This window comes from Erinaceus europaeus, chromosome 18 (genome assembly GCF_950295315.1).
Source record: "Erinaceus europaeus chromosome 18, mEriEur2.1, whole genome shotgun sequence".
Classification (NCBI taxonomy): Eukaryota; Metazoa; Chordata; class Mammalia; order Eulipotyphla; family Erinaceidae; genus Erinaceus; species Erinaceus europaeus.
In genome coordinates, this window is record NC_080179.1 from 78,160,314 (window position 1) to 78,178,354 (window position 18,041).

Here is an 18,041-nt window from a genome sequence, read left to right on the forward strand (position 1 = left end):
GGAAAGATCATGTCAGGCTTCAAGGAAGGGGAAAATCTGACATACAGAGGATCTCATCAAATTTCTTTCTCTCTTTTTTTAATTCTTTATTGGGGGATTAAGGGATTACAGTCAACAGTAAAATACAATAGTTTGTACATGCATTTCTGAGTTTTCCACATAGCAATTCAACCCCCACTAGGTCCTCCTCTGCCATCATGTTCCGGGACATGAACCCTCCCCCCACACCCCAAAGTCATTTACTTTGGTGCAAGACACCCACTCCAGTCCAGATTCTGCTTAAGTGTTTTCTCTTCTGATCTTGTTTTTCAACTTCTGCCTATGAGTGAGATACTCATATTCATCCTTCTGTTTCTGACTTATGATTCCTTCAAGCTCCATCCAAGATGGGATGAAGAAGGTGAATTCACCATTTTTAGTAGCTGAGTAGTATTCCATTGTGTATGTAGACTGTAGCTTTCTCAGCCACTCATCTTGTTGCACACCTGGGTTGCTCCCAGGTTTTGGCTATTACAAATTGTGTTGCTGTGAACATAGATGTACACAGATCTTTTTGGAAGGGTGTGTTGAGTTCCTTAGGATATGTCCCCAGGAAAAGAGTTACAGAGTCATAGGGTAGGTCCACTTCTATCCTTCTGAGAGTTTTCCAGACTGCTCTCCACAGGGGTTGGACTAATGTACATTCCCACCAGCAGTGCAGGAGAGTTCCTCTCCAGCATTTGTTGCTGCTATCTTTTCTGATGTGTGACATTCTCACAGGAGTGAAGTGGTATCTCATTGTCGTCTTTATTTGCGTTTCACTGACAGTCAGTGACTTGGAGCATTTTCACATATGTTTGTTGGCCTTTTGGATTTCTTCTGTTGTGAATATTCTGTTCATATCCTCTCCCTATTTTTTGATGGAGTCATTTGTTTTCTTGTTGCTGAGTCTGGTGAGCTCTTTATATATTTTGGTTATTAGCCTCATGTCTGATGTGTGGCATGTAAAGACCGAGTCCCATTCTATAAGGGGTCTCTTTGTTTGGGTCTCTCTTGCTGTACAGAACCTTTTTAATCTGATGTAGTCCCATTAGTTTATTTTTGTTTTAGTCTTCTTTATAATTGGATTTGTTATCATTGAAGATGCCTTTAAAATTTAAATGGAAAATATATTTTCCTAAGTATTTGATAGTTTCTAGGCTAACATCCAAGTCCTTGATCCACTTGGAATTTACTTTTGTGTTTGGTGAAATATAGTGGTTCAATTTCATTCTTCTGCATGTTTCAACCCAATTTTTCCAACACCACTTGTTGAAGAGACTCTATTTTCCCCATTTAATAGTCTGGGCACCTTTGTCAAAGATTACGTATTCATAGGTGTGGGGGCTAACTTCTTGGCTCTCAATTCTATTCCACTGGTCAGTGTGTCTGTTTATGTTCCAGTACCAAGCAGTTTTGATGACAATGGCCCTATAATACAATTTGAGATCTGGGAGTGTGATGCCTCCGGTTCATCATCAAATTTATTTTTTTTTAATATTTATTTATTTATTCCCTTTTGTTGCCCTTGTTTTTTTATTGTTGTTGTTATTGATATCATTGTTGGATAGGACAGAGAGAAATGGAGAGAGGAGGGGAAGACACAGAAGGGGAGAGAAAGACAGACACCTGCAGTCCTGCTTCACCGCCTGTGAAGTGACTCCCCTGCAGGTGGGGAGCCAGGGGCTCAAACCAGGATCCTTACACCGGTCCCTGCGCTTTACGCCACCTGCGCTTAACCTGCTGCGCTACCACCCAATTCCCATCATCAAGTTTCTTATAAACCCTCAAGGCAAGAAGGGAGTGGAATGACATATTCGAAGTATAAAAGATAAGAATTGCCAAGAACAAATACTCTATCTTGCCAAATTATCCTTCAAATATGGAGAAACTAAAATCTTCCCAAACTTGAGGAAACTGAAAGAATTCACTTCCAGTAGTACTGCCTTACAAGAATTACTGAAAAGAGGCCTATGTGAAAAGAAGCAAAGGAACTCTAACTCTAAAGGAGGTGACTAGTGGTATAAATAGAATAAACAGTAACACAAGAATTAGCTAAAGTAGAAAGCAAATATATAGGAAAAGGGAGGGCACAGTGGGCAGAGTGGCATGACCAGTGATGGTGAACATGGCCAACTAGATATCAGACCAGAGACTCTAAAATCCCAATCTCTGCCTCACCTTGGGTAAAACCTGAAGAAAGATTGCTGGGTGGGATAAGTCAGGAAGAGAGGGATGATACTGGATGACCTCACATGTAGGTGGAAGTGGGGAGATAGATAGATAGTGTCAGAAAGGGAGAACACCAAGTGAATCTTGCACTAGGGCCGGCATACTGCACCCAAGCAAATGACTAGGGGAGATTGGGAGAGGGAACTTGGAGGGAGAGGAGCTTGGGGGAAGGGGCTTGGGCCCTGGGTTGAGGGTAAGAGTATTTTGCAGACATTCATCGTGTGGAGTTGGGCAATTGTGCTCCTTTATAGACAGCTGTGCTGTAAGCCACTAGCCCTCTTCCAAGTAAAATGCAAAGGAAAAATGCCCACTAGGAATGGTAGGATGATAAGCCCCAGTGATAACCCTGGTGGCAGGAAGAGAGAGAGAGGAAGAGGGGAGGGTAGGAGGGATGGAGAAGGAAATTTTTTATTTGTAATTTAATTTGTATTTACACAAACTTAATTTTGTGTTTCTAATTTTTTTAAATTTTTTATTACCTTTATTTATTGGATAGAAGCAGAAATCAAGAGGAAAGGTGATAGGGAGAGAGAGAGAGACCGAGAGACACCTGCAGCCCTGCTTCACCACTCGCAAAGCTTTCCCCCTGCAGGTGGGGACCGGGGACTTGAACCTAGGTCCTTGCACATTCTAACATGGGCTCAACCAGGTGCACCACCTTCTGGCCCCATGTTTCTAAATTTTTAAAAAGTAAAAGTACAGTTTCAGATTCTCGTATGTGTATGTAAATCACCACATCAACCATAAAAGTTCTCCACAAGGATTTGTCACTATTGAATTTAAGGAAGATGTTGAGCTCTAAGATCTGAAATTCAAAAAATAATAGCCACTTACAAGAGTTAGTTGCGCAGTGTGCATAGGATCATTGTCATAATTTTGTGCTCAAGACCCTTAGCAATAATTGCCAATCTTGCCTATGTAGTTTCTTTCCTTTCTGCATACACAAGCTCAGTGTCCTAGCTAAAGTTAAATGTTACTTCGTTCTAAGTCTTGCCTTGAGTTTTTAGAACTATCTTTCTTTTTCTCAGTGTAGAATAATGTGCCCTCTTACAATAACTTACTGCTTGGAAAATATTTGCTATAGTCCTAGCAGAGCGCCTGACCCTGCATGTTCACATTAAATGCGGACCCATTAATCTTGGACAATGGAAAGTTACTGCATATGGAAGAAGGAAGGCACACAAGAGAGACTTGAATGCTGCTTGCAACTTGGAGTCACATTCAGCCAGGTCAAGGGTAGATTATGTAACTCTCAGTCAACCTACAGACTCTTGCATGGAATGAGAAGAAAGATCTTTTTTTTAGTATTTATTTATTTATTCCCTTTTGTTGCCCGTGTTGTTTTATTGTTGTAGTTATTCTTGTTGTCCTCGTTGTGGGATAGGACAGAGAGAAATGGAGAGAGGAGGGGAAGACAGAGAGGGGGAGAGAAAGACAGACACCTGCAGACCTGCTTCACTGCCTGTGACGCGACTCCCCTGCAGGTGGGAAGCCGGGGGCTCGAACCGGGATCCTTGGGATCCTTATGCCAGTCCTTGCACTTGGCGCCACCTGTGCTTAACCCGCTGTGCTACAACCCGACTCCTGAGAAGAAAGATTTTTTGAGGTGCTTTAATTCACCACACTATTATAACATGAGAGAAATAATGAGGAAAGGTGGAATAATGAGCAATAGGCATATTATATCTTTGCCAGACTAGATGACCTCTCCTGAATTATTACCAGTCAAGACCAAGTCACCAATAATTAAATCATTTTTAAAAGAATTTATCCAAGATACATTCAGTAAAAACTTGAGTAATAATGTCATCAACCTTGAATTTGTAGTCTGTGGGGGCCAGGTGGTGGCGCACCTGGTTGAGCACACACATCACAGCGCACAGTGACACAGGTTCAGGCCCCTGGTCCCCACCTGCAGGAGGGAAGCTTCATGAGTGGTGAAGCAGGGCTGCTGGTGTCTCTCTGTCTCTTTTCCTCTCTATCTCCCCTCCCCTCTCAATTTCTCTCTATCTCTTTCTAATAATAAATAATTTTTTAAAAAAAATTCATAGTCTCTCATACAGTGGAAACTAACAAGAGACCAGTTAATTTCCAAGTGAGCTTTTTACTAAGGGTTTGTGTTTGAACGTGGAGTCAGCTTATGATAGCAGACCCACAGGCAACCTCTGAGAGGAGAGGAGCCCACAGAACAACCTCAAGGGAGTGAGGGCTTGCAGTCACTGCACGGTTCATTGCTGACTTCTCCTGAGAAGATCTTGGAGACCCCCCAGTCCTGTGAGTAGGCCTTTGGCAGGCCTAGGTGGAAAAAAAAAAATTGGTTCTGGAATTTGGCTTGATGAAACTGATTCCCATTCCTGTTGGTCAGTTCTGCTTGATAACAGATTTCTATAATTTGCAAAACAGTATTCCCAACATTATCTAGAAAGCCCTTCTTTAGAGTAGCTCCTAATCATCTCTTCTTTAAAATTTACTTATATTTATTTGTGGGAGGCAGAGAGACAGACCAGAGCACTGATATATGCTACCAGATATCAGAGCTGGGATGTCATACATCTGCCGAATACATTCAGACCTCTGAGCTACCTTCCCAAACATGGCCTGACAGTCTGTCACAACCTAATTCTTCTACCACCTCGGGGAAGATGAGCATTCCTGTGTAAAGCTGAGGATGGAAGCAGTATGCATTTCTTTGTCTTTTCATGCAGCGTCAAGAACTAGAATCAGAAAACAAGAAACTGAAGAATGAACTAAATGAGTTGCGGAAAGCCCTGAGTGAGAAAAGTGCCCCTGAGGTGACAGCCCCAGGCGCTCCAGCCTACCGAGTCCTCATGGAGCAGCTGGCCTCCGTGAGCGAGGAGCTGGATGTCCGCAAGGAGGAAGTCCTCATCTTACGATCTCAGCTGGTGAGCCAGAAAGAAGCCATCCAGCCCAAGGTGAGCATGAGCCAGGGCCTGAAGGGCGTGTCTGAAGGCCGGCCTCTCCCCCTCCCTGTCCTTCCCCTCCAAGTGCAACGACGACACAGACACTTTGGTGAGCACGTTTAATCGGCCACACTCTCCCTGTCCTTCCCCTCCAAGTACGACGACGACGCAGACACTTTGGTGAGCACGTTTAGTCGGCCACACTCTCCCTGTCCTTCCCCTCCAAAGTACAACGATGCAGACACTTTGAGTGAGCACGTTTAGTCGGCCACACTCTCCCTGTCCTTCCCCTCCAAGTACAACGACGACGCAGACACTTTGGTGAGCACGTTTAATCGGCCACACTCTCCCTGTCCTTCCCCTCCAAAGTACAATGATACAGACACTTTGAGTGAGCATGTTTAGTCGGCCACACTCTCCCTGTCCTTCCCCTCCAAAGTACAATGATACAGACACTTTGAGTGAGCATGTTTAGTCGGCCACACCCTCCCTGTCCTTCCCCTCCAAAGTACAATGATACAGACACTTTGAGTGAGCATGTTTAGTCGGCCACACTCTCCCTGTCCTTCCCCTCCAAAGTACAATGATACAGACACTTTGAGTGAGCATGTTTAGTCGGCCACACTCTCCCTGTCCTTCCCCTCCAAAGTACAACGATACAGACACTTTGAGTGAGCACGTTTAGTCGGCCACACTACCATCATCTCTTTTAAGATATCAAGGTTGTTTCAAAACTGGTTTAAGTATCCACTGGAATTAACAAAGAGCAAGCAAAATACAAAATGATCTTCAAAGTTTTATCTCTCACTCATGAACAAAGAACTTTTAACATTACTCTTTTCCCAGTGATCTGGCTACAATAAATCTTGATTAAAATAAAGTTCTTTGTGAGGGAAGATGTCAGCTAGAATTACTATGTGGTCATTTCACAGCATACACAGGTATCAAATTGTTATGTCACACACCTGAAACTAATAGAGTTTTGTATCAGTTTCTCTTTCCTGAAACTGGAGCTAATAGATAAATAAAATTACACTAAATGAAAAAATACATAAATCATCTTGCAACTTTATGGTTATTTACTGAAATTGTCTGTTTAACTGCAAAAGTTAGAAATGAGATCAGAGAGGAAGCTAATAAAAAAGTGATTTTCACCTGTTTTGGAGATTTTGTTTAACCAGGGAAGCAATAGGAGGTAGGGGGTTAATAAGTGATTATTTCAGAAGGACTCGTGCTAGAAGGTGTCACTGGCCCTTTGAAGTTCTTCCTCCCCCTGGGTAACCGGGGTCCTAGCACCACCTTGTTGTGGTGAGCTGCAGGTCCCTTGTCATTTGGTGTTAGACACCATAATTTCTCATTAGAAATTATGAGAATCTTAAAACCTGTTGTATGTCTCTGCCCATCACCATGCAGCAATTGAGGCCCATGCAGTAGCATGAAAGGTCGCGCAGTAGGTCAAGCGCACGTGGCACGAAGCGCAAGGACCAGCCTAAGGTCTGCAGGTGAAGCAGGTCTGCAGGTGTCTGTCTTTCTCTCACCCCCTCTGTCTTCCCGTCCTCTCTCGATTTCTCTCTGTCCTATCCACAGCAACAACAACAATGATAAACAGCAAGGTCAACAAAAGGGAAAAGGTGGCCTCCAGGAGCAGTGGACCTTGCATGGGCCACATGCTGACTGTCTCAGTTTCTGGTCAGAGCTAGTCAGAGGCACGTCACTCCACAGCTCCTCTGAGGGACCGAAGTCCCACGGATACTCATTTATATAGTTAGTGTTAGGAGAGACGGTTCATGGTTGCTTCTATGATTAACATTTCTACCTGTTATGATGGGGATGCCATGGAATTTATTTATGTAACTCAGAGTGTATTGTTTCCTCCATGTCTTTCTTTGTGCTGGCTGACTTACGGTTTTCAGGATGACAAGGTAATTATTGAAGCTTAAAAAATGTTTAGTAAATAGGCCTATTTAATCCTAATTTTCGATCACAGATTCCCCCTAGCACCACCGCCAACATATGCAATTGATGCTTTCTGCCCACCCAGTCTACTTTGGGGGAGGGTGCAGAGTGGGTAGCTCACTCAGTAGGGGGTACCCCTTGCCATGTACTCAGCCCAGGTTCAAGTCCTGGCACCATTTAGGAAGTGCCGTGGCACTGAGGGATGTACCCATGCTGTGATGTCTCTGCTTCTGTCTCTCTCACTCTTTTTACTCTGTCTGAATTAAAAAGTGAAGTAAGTGATGAAATCACACAAGTGCAATACTTCCACTCTGCCAAAGGGGGAAAAAAAAAAATCTATTTGATGCCAACTTTTTGAGAAAGTCAGTGGGGAAGTAGTGTATATGGCAGGCTCGGTCTGGGTCTCGGAGTGGCCTCCATCATTTCTGATCTGTCCTCAGCTCGGTGAATCACTAGTAGTCCCAGTAAGCCATTCACAGACGGAAGCACAGGGAGCCCTTAAGTACATTTAATTTTCTTTTAATATTTACTTTATTTATTTATTCCCTTTTGTTGCCCTTGATGTTTTATTGTTGTAGTTATTATCGTTGTCATTGTTGGATAGGACAGAGAGAAATGGAGAGTAGAGGGGAAGAAAAAGACAGACACCTGCAGACCTGCTTCACCGCTTGTGAAGCGACTTCCCTGCAGGTGGGGAGCCGGGGCTCAAACTGGTATTCTTACACTGGTCCTTGTGCTTTGCGCCACATGTGCTTAACCCGCTGCGCTACAGCCTGGCTCCCCCAGTACATTTAATTTTTTTTAGTCTTTATTTATTGAATATAAACGGCCATGAATTGAGATGAAGAGTGCAATAAAGAGGGAGAGAGACAGAGAGACACCTGCAGTACTGCTTCACCACTCATGAAGCTTTCCTCCTGCAGGTGGGAACACAGTTCATTTAAATGCTCCCATTTCTAGCAGCTGTGGGTTTGTTGGCCAAGAGAGAGGGAAGAGTCTGCAGTGCTGAGTACACACCTCACGGAAAGGCAGTGGTTTTCATATGCACTGAGCGGCAGCCCTTTCAGAATTCTGCTCACTGACTTGGGGAAGACTGCTTTGAGCAACAAGTCAGGCACTTGCTAATGCTGGTGATGCAGACACACTTCTGCTTAAGGAAAGCCAGGAAAGAACTGACTACCAAGCTAAAGGTCTTCCTGGATTAGTTTATTGAATCAAATTAACTCATTAACTAAAAGTTTGAAATTACAATGGTTGTCAAGCATACGAGACCCAAAAGGAAAAGTTAATAAGGAATTTAAAATGTTAATGGGAAAGTTCTTTTTTTATAGTGTCACTAGTAATTCTGACCTGTCAGATGTTTATTGCAGAAGCTTATGAAACAGTGCTGGGCTCTAATAGAGGGGAAATGAATAGCAGCAGATGGTAGGCATCTTCAAGGAACTAAATTCTTCCCATTCATATACATCTGAAAATGTGAGGGAAAAAATGATCATTGCTGAATTATATCATCTGAACAACGTACTGGTTTTTGTACTGAATTTTCAATGAAGAAAAAAAAAAAAGCACTAAGTCAGGCTTAGTTCTTTAGTGAGACCTTTGTTTTATTACAGCTGCTCTGGAAGTATAGGAAAGAGAGATTTTTGTGCAGTCTTAAGTAGCTGCCTGGTGTTCTTGTCTAGTTGCTATTCTAGTACTGTATATCATGCATTGTGTATATAAGGCGTGTGTGTGTACCTGTATATATCCATACATACACATAGGTGTTTTGTGTAATATAAAACATTCACACAGCCCAGCAGTGATTTTATTTCCAGTGTAATAATAGTACTTTGTAGTAGAGTGCTGGGGGCTCTCCGCAGGGAGTCTGAAGGAGCCCCTTGTTCTTAGCTGCACTTGCCCTTTGAAGTTCATGGGGCTGGCCTAACACTGTGGTGGGGGCCTGCTCACTGCTCTAGAGGAGAGAAATGGGCTGTACGTGATGCAAAGCTTTTGAGTTGAATCTTTATGCAGAAACGTGTCATTTCTCCCTTCAGAACACAATGACAGAGTCTACATTCCTTCTAGAAGATGTACAGAAAATGAAAGACAAAGGTGAAATAGCTCAAGCGTATATTGGTTTGAAAGAAACAAATAGGTAAGATGATACTTTTACTTATGTTAATTTGATCATACTGATTTTTACTCATAAAGTCAACCTTATAGACACCTGATGTTTAAGGGAAGGCGAAGATTCCCAACGTATTCCCAGTTAAAATCTCATTTATAACTAGTAAAGTAAGCATTGTTGATAAGCAGGATTGGGGGGAATGTTCTTTATGTCAGGGGATCTGTTTCTGTATATTCAGAGTTTATGCCTTCCGAAGAAAATCAGGCATTTTCTGTTGACTGTCTTGGCAGTCCCTTGCAGTTGTTATTCAAGATGATTATTTTTGAAGGTCTGTAGAGACAACTGTAGCTTGAATTCAGTGAGACACTGAGGCCCAGGAAATGACTCGGGTGGTAGCATTCCTTACTGTGCATGCGGCCCTAGCACTCCGTGGATGCAACATAGTGCCAAGGGCACCTCAGAGTAGTGCTTTCTCTCTTTCAAATACAGAACTGAAGTTGAACTGAAGACAGAACTCAGTGGTGTCACATATATGAGGCCTTGGATTCATTCCTCAACACCACATTAAAAAAAATAGCTCTGGGGGAGTCGGGCAGTAGCGCAGCGGGTTAAGCCTAAGGACCGGCGTAAGGATCCCGGTTCGAGCCCCCGGCTCCCCACCTGCAGGGGAGTTGCTTCACAGGCAGTGAAGCAGGTCTGCAGGTGTCTGTCTTTCTCTCCCCCTCTCTGTCTTCCCCTCCTCTCTCCTCTTCTCTCTGTTCTATCCAACAACGATGACATCAATAACAACAATAATAACTACGACAATAAAAAAACAAGGGCAACAAAAGGGAAAATAAATAAATATAAAAAAATAGCTCTAGATGTTTGATTTAATTTCTACTCATTTATGTGTGATGTTGCATGTTACTCTCTTAAAAATCACTAAAAAATATTTTTGTGTTAATGTCTTAAAGCCACCTGTAATTAATTTAAAAAGATAGCCTACTGACAAAGTATTGAAATACCATGTGCTGACATCATCATCTCATTACCACCCTATGTATCCCTTTGTGTTTTGCATTATTCCTTTTGCATGGAAGACCGTCTGCTATGGATTGCCGTGAGTTGAATGAGGATGGAGAGCTGTGGCTGGTTTATGAAGGCTTAAAACAAGCCAACAGGTTATATTTGTGGATGAATGTTATTGAGTGTTTTCTTACTAACAGTGCCCTCCTGGTTTACCTGCTCTATTTCTTGTGTGCATTAATTGTATTCATGGGCAGATTCCAGTCAAATTTAAAGCAGTATCAAAGGACTTTCTTAAAAACTTCTTCCAACTAAAATAGATTAATGGTGAAAAGAAGATTGAGTGCCGCCCATAAATGTAGGCAGGAACTTTGTGAAGATCCCTTCAGACATAAAGTTGGTGGGATTTGGGAAAAAAGCAGAGTCTTTGAACTAGAGCCCACACCACTATAGTCGTGGCTAATAACTGTTAGCTCACTATTTGAAATAAGTGTCAGCCTAAGGAGCATATGTGCCTGTGGCAGTGTATCTACATACTGGTCCGTTATCATCTTACTGCCAACAGAAACACTAAGTACAGGCTATAGCATCCTGTGTGGCTGTTGTAAATACGAACTTGTATAACAGCAAATCAGAAGAATTTCCTGGGTTGTTCAAATAATTACCCAAACTCAGTGTGTTATTAAATAGACCTAGAGAAAAACAAATAAAATTGAAACAGCAACAGCTTTTTAACAGACATTCATCTGTTCTAGTAATATTTGTCAATTAAAAATATCACAAAAATAACAGGTTAGTGATTAAATATATATTATATCAAGGGACTTCTGCTTATTCTTTGTTCTAATCACAGGGGGCCAGGGGTGGCACTCCTGGTTAAGTGCACACATTATAGTGCACAAGGACCCAGGTTAAGCCCTTGGCCCCACCTACAGGGGGAAAACTTTACAAGTGATGAAGCAGGGCTACAGGTCTCTCTCTCTCTTTCTCTTTCTTCCCCCTCACTCCCTCTCCTCCTCCCTCTCCCTCCCTTTCTCTCAGATTTTACTTATTCATGAAGGTAGGTGGAGAGAGAGAAAGAACCAGGCATCACTCTGGTACATGTGCAGCTGGGAATTGAACTCAGGACCTCATGCTTGAAAGTCCAGTGCTCTATCCACTGCACCACCTCCCAAACCACTCGCTCTCTTCCTTTCTTCCTGCTCCTCCCCTCTCATTTTCTCTGTCCATATCCAGTAAAAATAATTATAATTGTAATAAATTTGTAATCACTTAAATATTTTTGATCCGCTATTAGCAAAATCTGAGATGATGTCAATAAGTTTAACCCAGCTATTGGAAACCAAGAAGATTAGAATAAAAGAAAATGTCTTCTCCTTCTTTTCATTCTTCCTTGGTGCCTCTCAGAATCCACTGCTCCTGGCAGCCATCTTTTCTTTTCTTTTCTTTTCTTTTTCCATTTTATGCGCTAGGGCAGAGAGAAATTGAGAAAGGGAGGGACAGAGAAAGAGAAAGGTAAACACCAGAGACCTGCTTTACCACTTGTGAAGTGTCCTCGTGCAGGTGGGGAGCTGGGGCTGGAACACGGACCCTTTTGCATAGTACTATGTGTGCTTAACCAGATATGCCACTGCCCAACCCCCTTTTTCTTCTTATCACTTTAATGTCTAATCCTAACTCTGGTTTGTATTTGAGAAGGATGTGAGTGTAGAAGATAAAGGGAAAGCCTAAGTCAGGATATATTTTCTCTGATGTGCTTGCTCGCAGTGCCTTAGTCTGCTCACAAGCACAGCTGACTTCTTCGTTCACTCAGAGATTCAGCAGTCACTGTGTTGGTTGCTGACATTTTTGTTTTAAAACTTTGTCTTCTTAGGATTCTGTTATGGGTCTCTTCATGGGGAGAGAGAAGAAAATCACAGATTGAGAGCACTGGCTTCCATTTCTGTCCCTTGTTCCTTTGATTTGAACCGACTCAGTAGTTACACAGATACTAAATACCGCCCTGGTTTTGCTCAGGACGTAGCACAGTGCCTAGAGCACTTGGCTCACAAGCAGGAGGCCCTGAGTTCAGTTCCAGCATCTTATGTAACAGAGTGGTGTCTTTGACTATATTTATCACTAGCGAGCAAGTCTTCAAAAATAATAATAAAGTAAAGATCACCTACATTTCTTTTTCTTTTTTTTTTTTTTTTTTTTGCCTCCAGGGTTATTGCTGGTGCTCGGTGCCTGTACCACCAATCCACTGCTCCTGGAGGCCATTTCTTCCCATTTTTGTTGCCCTTGTTGATGTTATTGTTATTGTTATTGATGATGTTGTTGGATAGGACAGAGAGAAATCGAAAGAGGGGAAGACAGGGCAAGAAAAAGATATCAGCAGACCTGCTTCACTGCTTGTGAGGTGACCCCCCTGCAGGAGGGAAGCCAGGGGCTCAAACCGGGATCCTTGTGCCGGTCCTTGCACTTCGGATAACATGCACTTAACCCACTACGCTTCCGTCTGACCCCCTTACCTACACTTCTTGCCCTTACAAGTGAACATGAGGCCTCCTTCCTACCCAGACGTCACTCACACTTTCTGTGGCTTCTTTGCAGGCTCCTGGAATCCCAGCTGCAGTCGCAGAAGAGAAGCCATGAGAATGAGGCTGAGTCCCTCCGTGGGGAGATTCAGAGCCTGAAGGAGGAGAACAACCGGCAGCAGCAGCTGCTAGCCCAGAACCTGCAGCTGCCCCCAGAGGCCCGCATTGAGGCCAGCCTGCAGCACGAGATCACACGGCTGACCAATGAGAACCTAGTAAGCAGGGGGCCTGGGCTCTTGTTCTCTAGAGGGAGGCCCTGGCTTGACTTTGAGCCAGTGTCCTTTCCTGGCTTGAGAAAGCTTGCTACCCCCACTCATCACCTCCTACTCCAGCAGAGACAGGCAAAGGGCAGTGTGCTGACAGTGGTGGTAATGAAAATGACGCATGTTGGGGTTTGGCTTCTCACAGAAGACTCCTGACTGTGTGAATACTCTCAGCCTCGTCAGAAGGCTCTGGAAGATGGTTACATGCTCCTCACTGGTCCTCAGTGCCCTGTAGACTCGCATGTCCTCCACTCCGGCAGCATCATTATGTGGGTGTCAGGAAAGAGGCTCCCTAGCCTCTTGGGTTCCCTGTAGTCCTCACATAGCCACCAGTAGCCCAAGGCTATGCCCATCCCCAAGTGGGATTAGAGTTATGACCAGGGAAAGCAATTGGGAGAACCAGGCACAGGCTTTTTGGTTTATATCAGCTAGCGCTCCTGGGTCTGAGAGAAGGGGCATCAGGATTCGGATTAGACATTTTTTTACCCTCTTTACCAAAACGTATACAGTGAATAAGGAGACTCCCCCACCCTAGATTCTGAACACTGGCAGAGAAGCCAGGATTATTTTTCCTTTTTCAGAAAAATAGTATCTTTTTATTTCATTTTATTTTTTTTATTTTATTTTTTATTTGCTTATTTTTTTAGATTTTATTTATTTATTGATGAGAAAGATAGGAGGAGAGAAAGAACCAGACATCACTCTGGTGCATGTGCTGCTGGGGATTGAACTCAGGACCTCACGCTTGAGAGTCAAGCGCTGTATCTGCTGCACCACCTCCCGGACCACTGTTTATTCATTTTTATCAGAGCACTGTTTGGCTCTGGTTTATGGTGGTGCGTGAGATTGAACCTGGGATTTTGGAGCCTCAGACATGAGAGTCTGTTTGCATAACCGTTATGCTATCTACCCTCCGCCCAGAAAATATTTTCTAATATTTCTGTCATCTAACTTTTAGTATAGATGTAAAGATTTTTATATATATACTTAAAATTTGATAAATATATTAAGTAAGAGTCACTGAAAAGTTATAATTCCATTTATGAAAGAAAGAGTAAATGGGAACCAGAGCATATACAGTGCCTGAGCTCAGACTTGGGACCAAACACTTATAAATTCTTTGTTCCACATACTGAGCCACCGCCCAGACACATAATTTCACATTTCTGTGTGAAACCTACATTGTAGTGGAGCCTCTAACCAAGTAGAATGTGCACTTTGCCTTACTCAGAGACATGGGTTTAGGCATGGGGGAAGTTTCTTCTTTTTTTTTTAAATATTTATTTATTCCTTTTTATTGCCCTTGTTGTTTTATTGTTGTTGTAGTTATTATTATTGTTATTGATGTCATCGCTGTTGGATAGGATAGAGAGAAATGGAGAGAGGAGGGGGAGACAGAGAGGGGGAGAGAAAGACAGACACCTGCAGACCTGCTTCACCGCCTGTGCAGCGACTCCCCTGCAGGTGGGGAGCCGGGGGCTCGAACCGGGATCCTTACGCCGGTCCCTGCGCTTTGCGCCACGTGCGCTTAACCCGCTGCGCTACTGCCCGACTCCCAGGTGAGCTCTTTTAACAGCCCTACAGATACCTGCTACTATCATCTGTTCAGCCATCCTTTATATTAATTAGAAGCAAGCCCCAAAGGTATTAAAAGAAAATAAGGGTGCACTAGAATTGTAGATGCCGTAGGAAGCCAAATACTCACACCAGCTTTTGCAGGAAGGGGAAACTTATTTCATTGCACAACCCAAGGTCGGAGTTTATTTAACTCCGAGCAGACCCTCTACTTTGCAGAATGTCTGCCTTTTCATAGGGCTGGGAGGAGCAGAGAAGCCGGCTGATCTGTCTCCCACAGTCCTTCCTGCCACAGGACCGTACCCCTCTCCCTAGAACAAAGCCTGAGCCAGTCTCCATTGTCACAGAAGGGTAAGGAAGGAGCTCTTCTAGGGGCTAGATTTCAAAATGCTTCCCAGTCTCTGTCCTCTGAGGGCAGTGTTCTGCCTGATTCTCCTACGCTTGAACTTAGCCAAAAGGCCGAGAAGCGATACCCGATACTCCTTTGTGAGGCTAGGAGAGGTAGGCAGTGTCTAGACTCTCTCTACAGTCACTAAAATATCACTGTGGGTAGAAAAATCTTCTGGATATTCTCGAAATACTGATTTTATGATTCTCAACTGTATTGTTGCCTAAATTAAACTAACAGTGAATGCTTTGATGCCTAAGGCTCGATAGATGTGCTTAACAATATGTGACAAATACACTGAATAGTACAGTTAATCAGTACAGGCATCTGTGCTTCTTAATGACTGCCTTACAAAGTATAAGCATGAACTAAAGATGATAAAAGTGTGAAAATGAGCAGAAGTTGTCTGCCATCCGTGCAGTGCTGCAGAGAAAATCATGATTCTGCACTTCAGTCCTTTGTGTGAAGAGACTTTATTTAGTAATACTGCTTAGTACTACAAATGAAGTCTTCTCACAAAGCATCCTGTCTTCCTGCCTCTCAGCTGCTTTTAAAATCAGGAGAGAACGGGCTGGCATGGGTTCCAGCTCTCTTGCCTCTTACAATGTTTTCTTCTGGGTCACTCACTTCTTTTTTTTTTTTTTTAATTTTTTTTTGAATATTTATTTTATTTATTTATTCCCTTTTGTTGCCCTTGTTGTTTTATTGTTGTAGTTATTATTGTTGTTGTCGTTGTTGGATAGGACAGAGAGAAATGGAGAGAGGAGGGGAAGACAGAGAGGGGGAGAGAAAGACACCTGCAGACCTGCTTCACCGCCTGTGAAGCGACTCCCCTGCAGGTGGGGAGCCGGGGTTCGAACCGGGATCCTTATGCCGGTCCTTGCGCTTTGCACCACCTGCGCTTAACCCACTGCGCTACAGCCCGACTCCCCACTCACTTCTTGGTATATATTTTTGCCATTCTCCTGACAAGGGAATATGAGTGCTGCCACCCACTTCAACCTGAGCTCCTGCCTAAGAAGTTTAGCCCTGTGGTATTTGGTGTTCAGGTGTTCTGAGCGGCTGACTTCCAGAGCTGCATATGTAGTTTATAAGATTACAGGGGTTCTGCACCTACCACCAAAGTTCAACAACAGACAACAGATACCACTTCTCAGAGTCTCAGAGACCGTTTTCCCATAACTTTTTGTTGTTGTTGTTACATTTATTTATTTATTTATTTATTGGATAGAAACAAATTGAGAGGGAAGGAGGAGATAGAGTCAGAGACAGAGAGACACCTGCAGCCCTGCTTCACCACTTGTGAAGCTTCCCCCTGCAGGTGGGGACTGGGGGCTCAAACCTGGGTCCTTGTGCACTGTAACATGTGCGCTCAGCCAGGTGCGCCACCACCCGACCCCTTCCCATAGCTTTTTAAACTGAGTTGATCAAACATTTCCCTGGCAACCTTGTCTATAGCATTGATTTTTTTGACAGCTTTTATAGTTAATTCAAGCATAGACTAAGGCCCCAAATTGTATGCTGGCAGAGTCCGTTCAGTGCATCTGTCTGAGTTGTAAGTCAGCCCTACAAGTTATTGGACAGTACCCCTCCTCTACAGACTGTTAATTCAGGAGGATGGATTCAGGACATTAAAGCAACAGTGGGCCTAGGCAAGTCTATCCTGCATAATCCACCTATCCACCCACCCTCCAACATAAACACAGAGATGATTTTCTTCCTTGTCTAGTGACTGCTTCACAGGCCTCTCCTGTGCTGCCTTTTGGGGAAGGAAAGCACACAGCTTCTCACCAGCCTTCCCAGCTTCATACCGGAGTGCAACAGTGCCATTCTCAGATGCTTTTTACTTACCGTCCCCACACTTGCCACCGATGCCCCATGCAGAAAAGTCTAGCAACTCATAGATGGGAGTTTAGTGGCAGTCTCATCTAAAGAGTGTGGACCACTACTCTGTTTGCCTGCAAAATGACAGTTTCCTGGCTCTAACCTGTTTCCCCTAAACATGTGAAATTGTTTATGCCCATGCTATGCAAAAAGACATTCATGGGCAGGTAGATAGCATGATAGTTATGTAAACAGACTATAATGCCTGAGGCTCCAAAGTCCCAAGTTCAATCCTGCACATCACCATAAGCCAGAGCTGAGCAGTGCTCTGGTTAAAAAAAAAAGACATCATGTGTGAGCCTCCAAAGCCCCAAATTCCGTCTATAGCACCACCACAAGCAAGTAGCCAGAGCCAAGTAGTGCTTTGGTTAAAAAATAATTTAAATTTTGTCTCATTTTATTTATTGGGTAGAGATAATCAGTAATTGAGAGGGTAAGGGAGACAGAGACAGAGAGACACCTGCAACACTGTTTCACCACTTGCAAAGCTCTCCCCCTGCAGGTGGGGACTGGTGTCTCAAACCTGGGTGCTTGCGCATTGTAATATGTGTGTTCAGCCAGTGCACCACTTCACCATCCCCCAAAATAATTTTCTAAACAGGAAAATAAGTGTATATAAAAGTAGAGTCATCTATACTGGGAAGATCAGAGGGCAGTGGCAAGTATATATATCAGCCTTCTGAATGTGAACAGCTGCACTTTTGTACTGTGAAGTATTTTAAAGTTGATTTTGCTAGGAGGTGGCATTCTGAATATGAACAGCTGCACTTTTGTACTGTGAAGTATTTTAAAGTTGATTTGCTAGGAGGTGGTATTCTACTCAGGCAGAGAAAAAAACAAATATCCATTATGCCTATTTTTTCAGTATTTTGAGGAATTATATGCAGATGACCCTAAGAAGTATCAGTCATATCGGATTTCACTTTACAGACGGATGATTGTATGTAAATCAAGATGCATTTCTGTTGTCTTTCTTGCGACTTCTAGCCTTCTCTAGCTGAAAAGCACACTACTACCTGCTCCTGCCCAGGGAAGCTCTTGAAGATCGCTCACAAAACCTGTTTCTCCCCACAGCTGTTTTTTAGCCAGTGGTGTCACCTCTATCACCTC

The 18,041-nt window shown here is 43.4% G+C and overlaps 1 protein-coding gene across 5 annotated transcripts in view; it reads left to right on the top strand.

Annotated features, from left to right (window-relative positions):
• MYO5A (myosin VA) overlaps window positions 1-18,041 on the top strand; it is a 194,425-nt gene that overhangs the window by 149,632 nt on the left and 26,752 nt on the right. For 2 of the 5 annotated variants that reach the window (XM_060178247.1, XM_060178251.1), the window contains 5 exons: window positions 4,956-5,183; window positions 9,164-9,264; window positions 10,320-10,400; window positions 12,838-13,036; window positions 17,797-17,871. In XM_060178247.1, the coding sequence (XP_060034230.1) occupies window positions 4,956-5,183; window positions 9,164-9,264; window positions 10,320-10,400; window positions 12,838-13,036; window positions 17,797-17,871 (684 nt within the window). The remainder of the gene's footprint in view (window positions 1-4,955; window positions 5,184-9,163; window positions 9,265-10,319; window positions 10,401-12,837; window positions 13,037-17,796; window positions 17,872-18,041) is intronic. The other 3 variants (XM_060178248.1, XM_060178249.1, XM_060178250.1) reach the window with 3 other exon arrangements.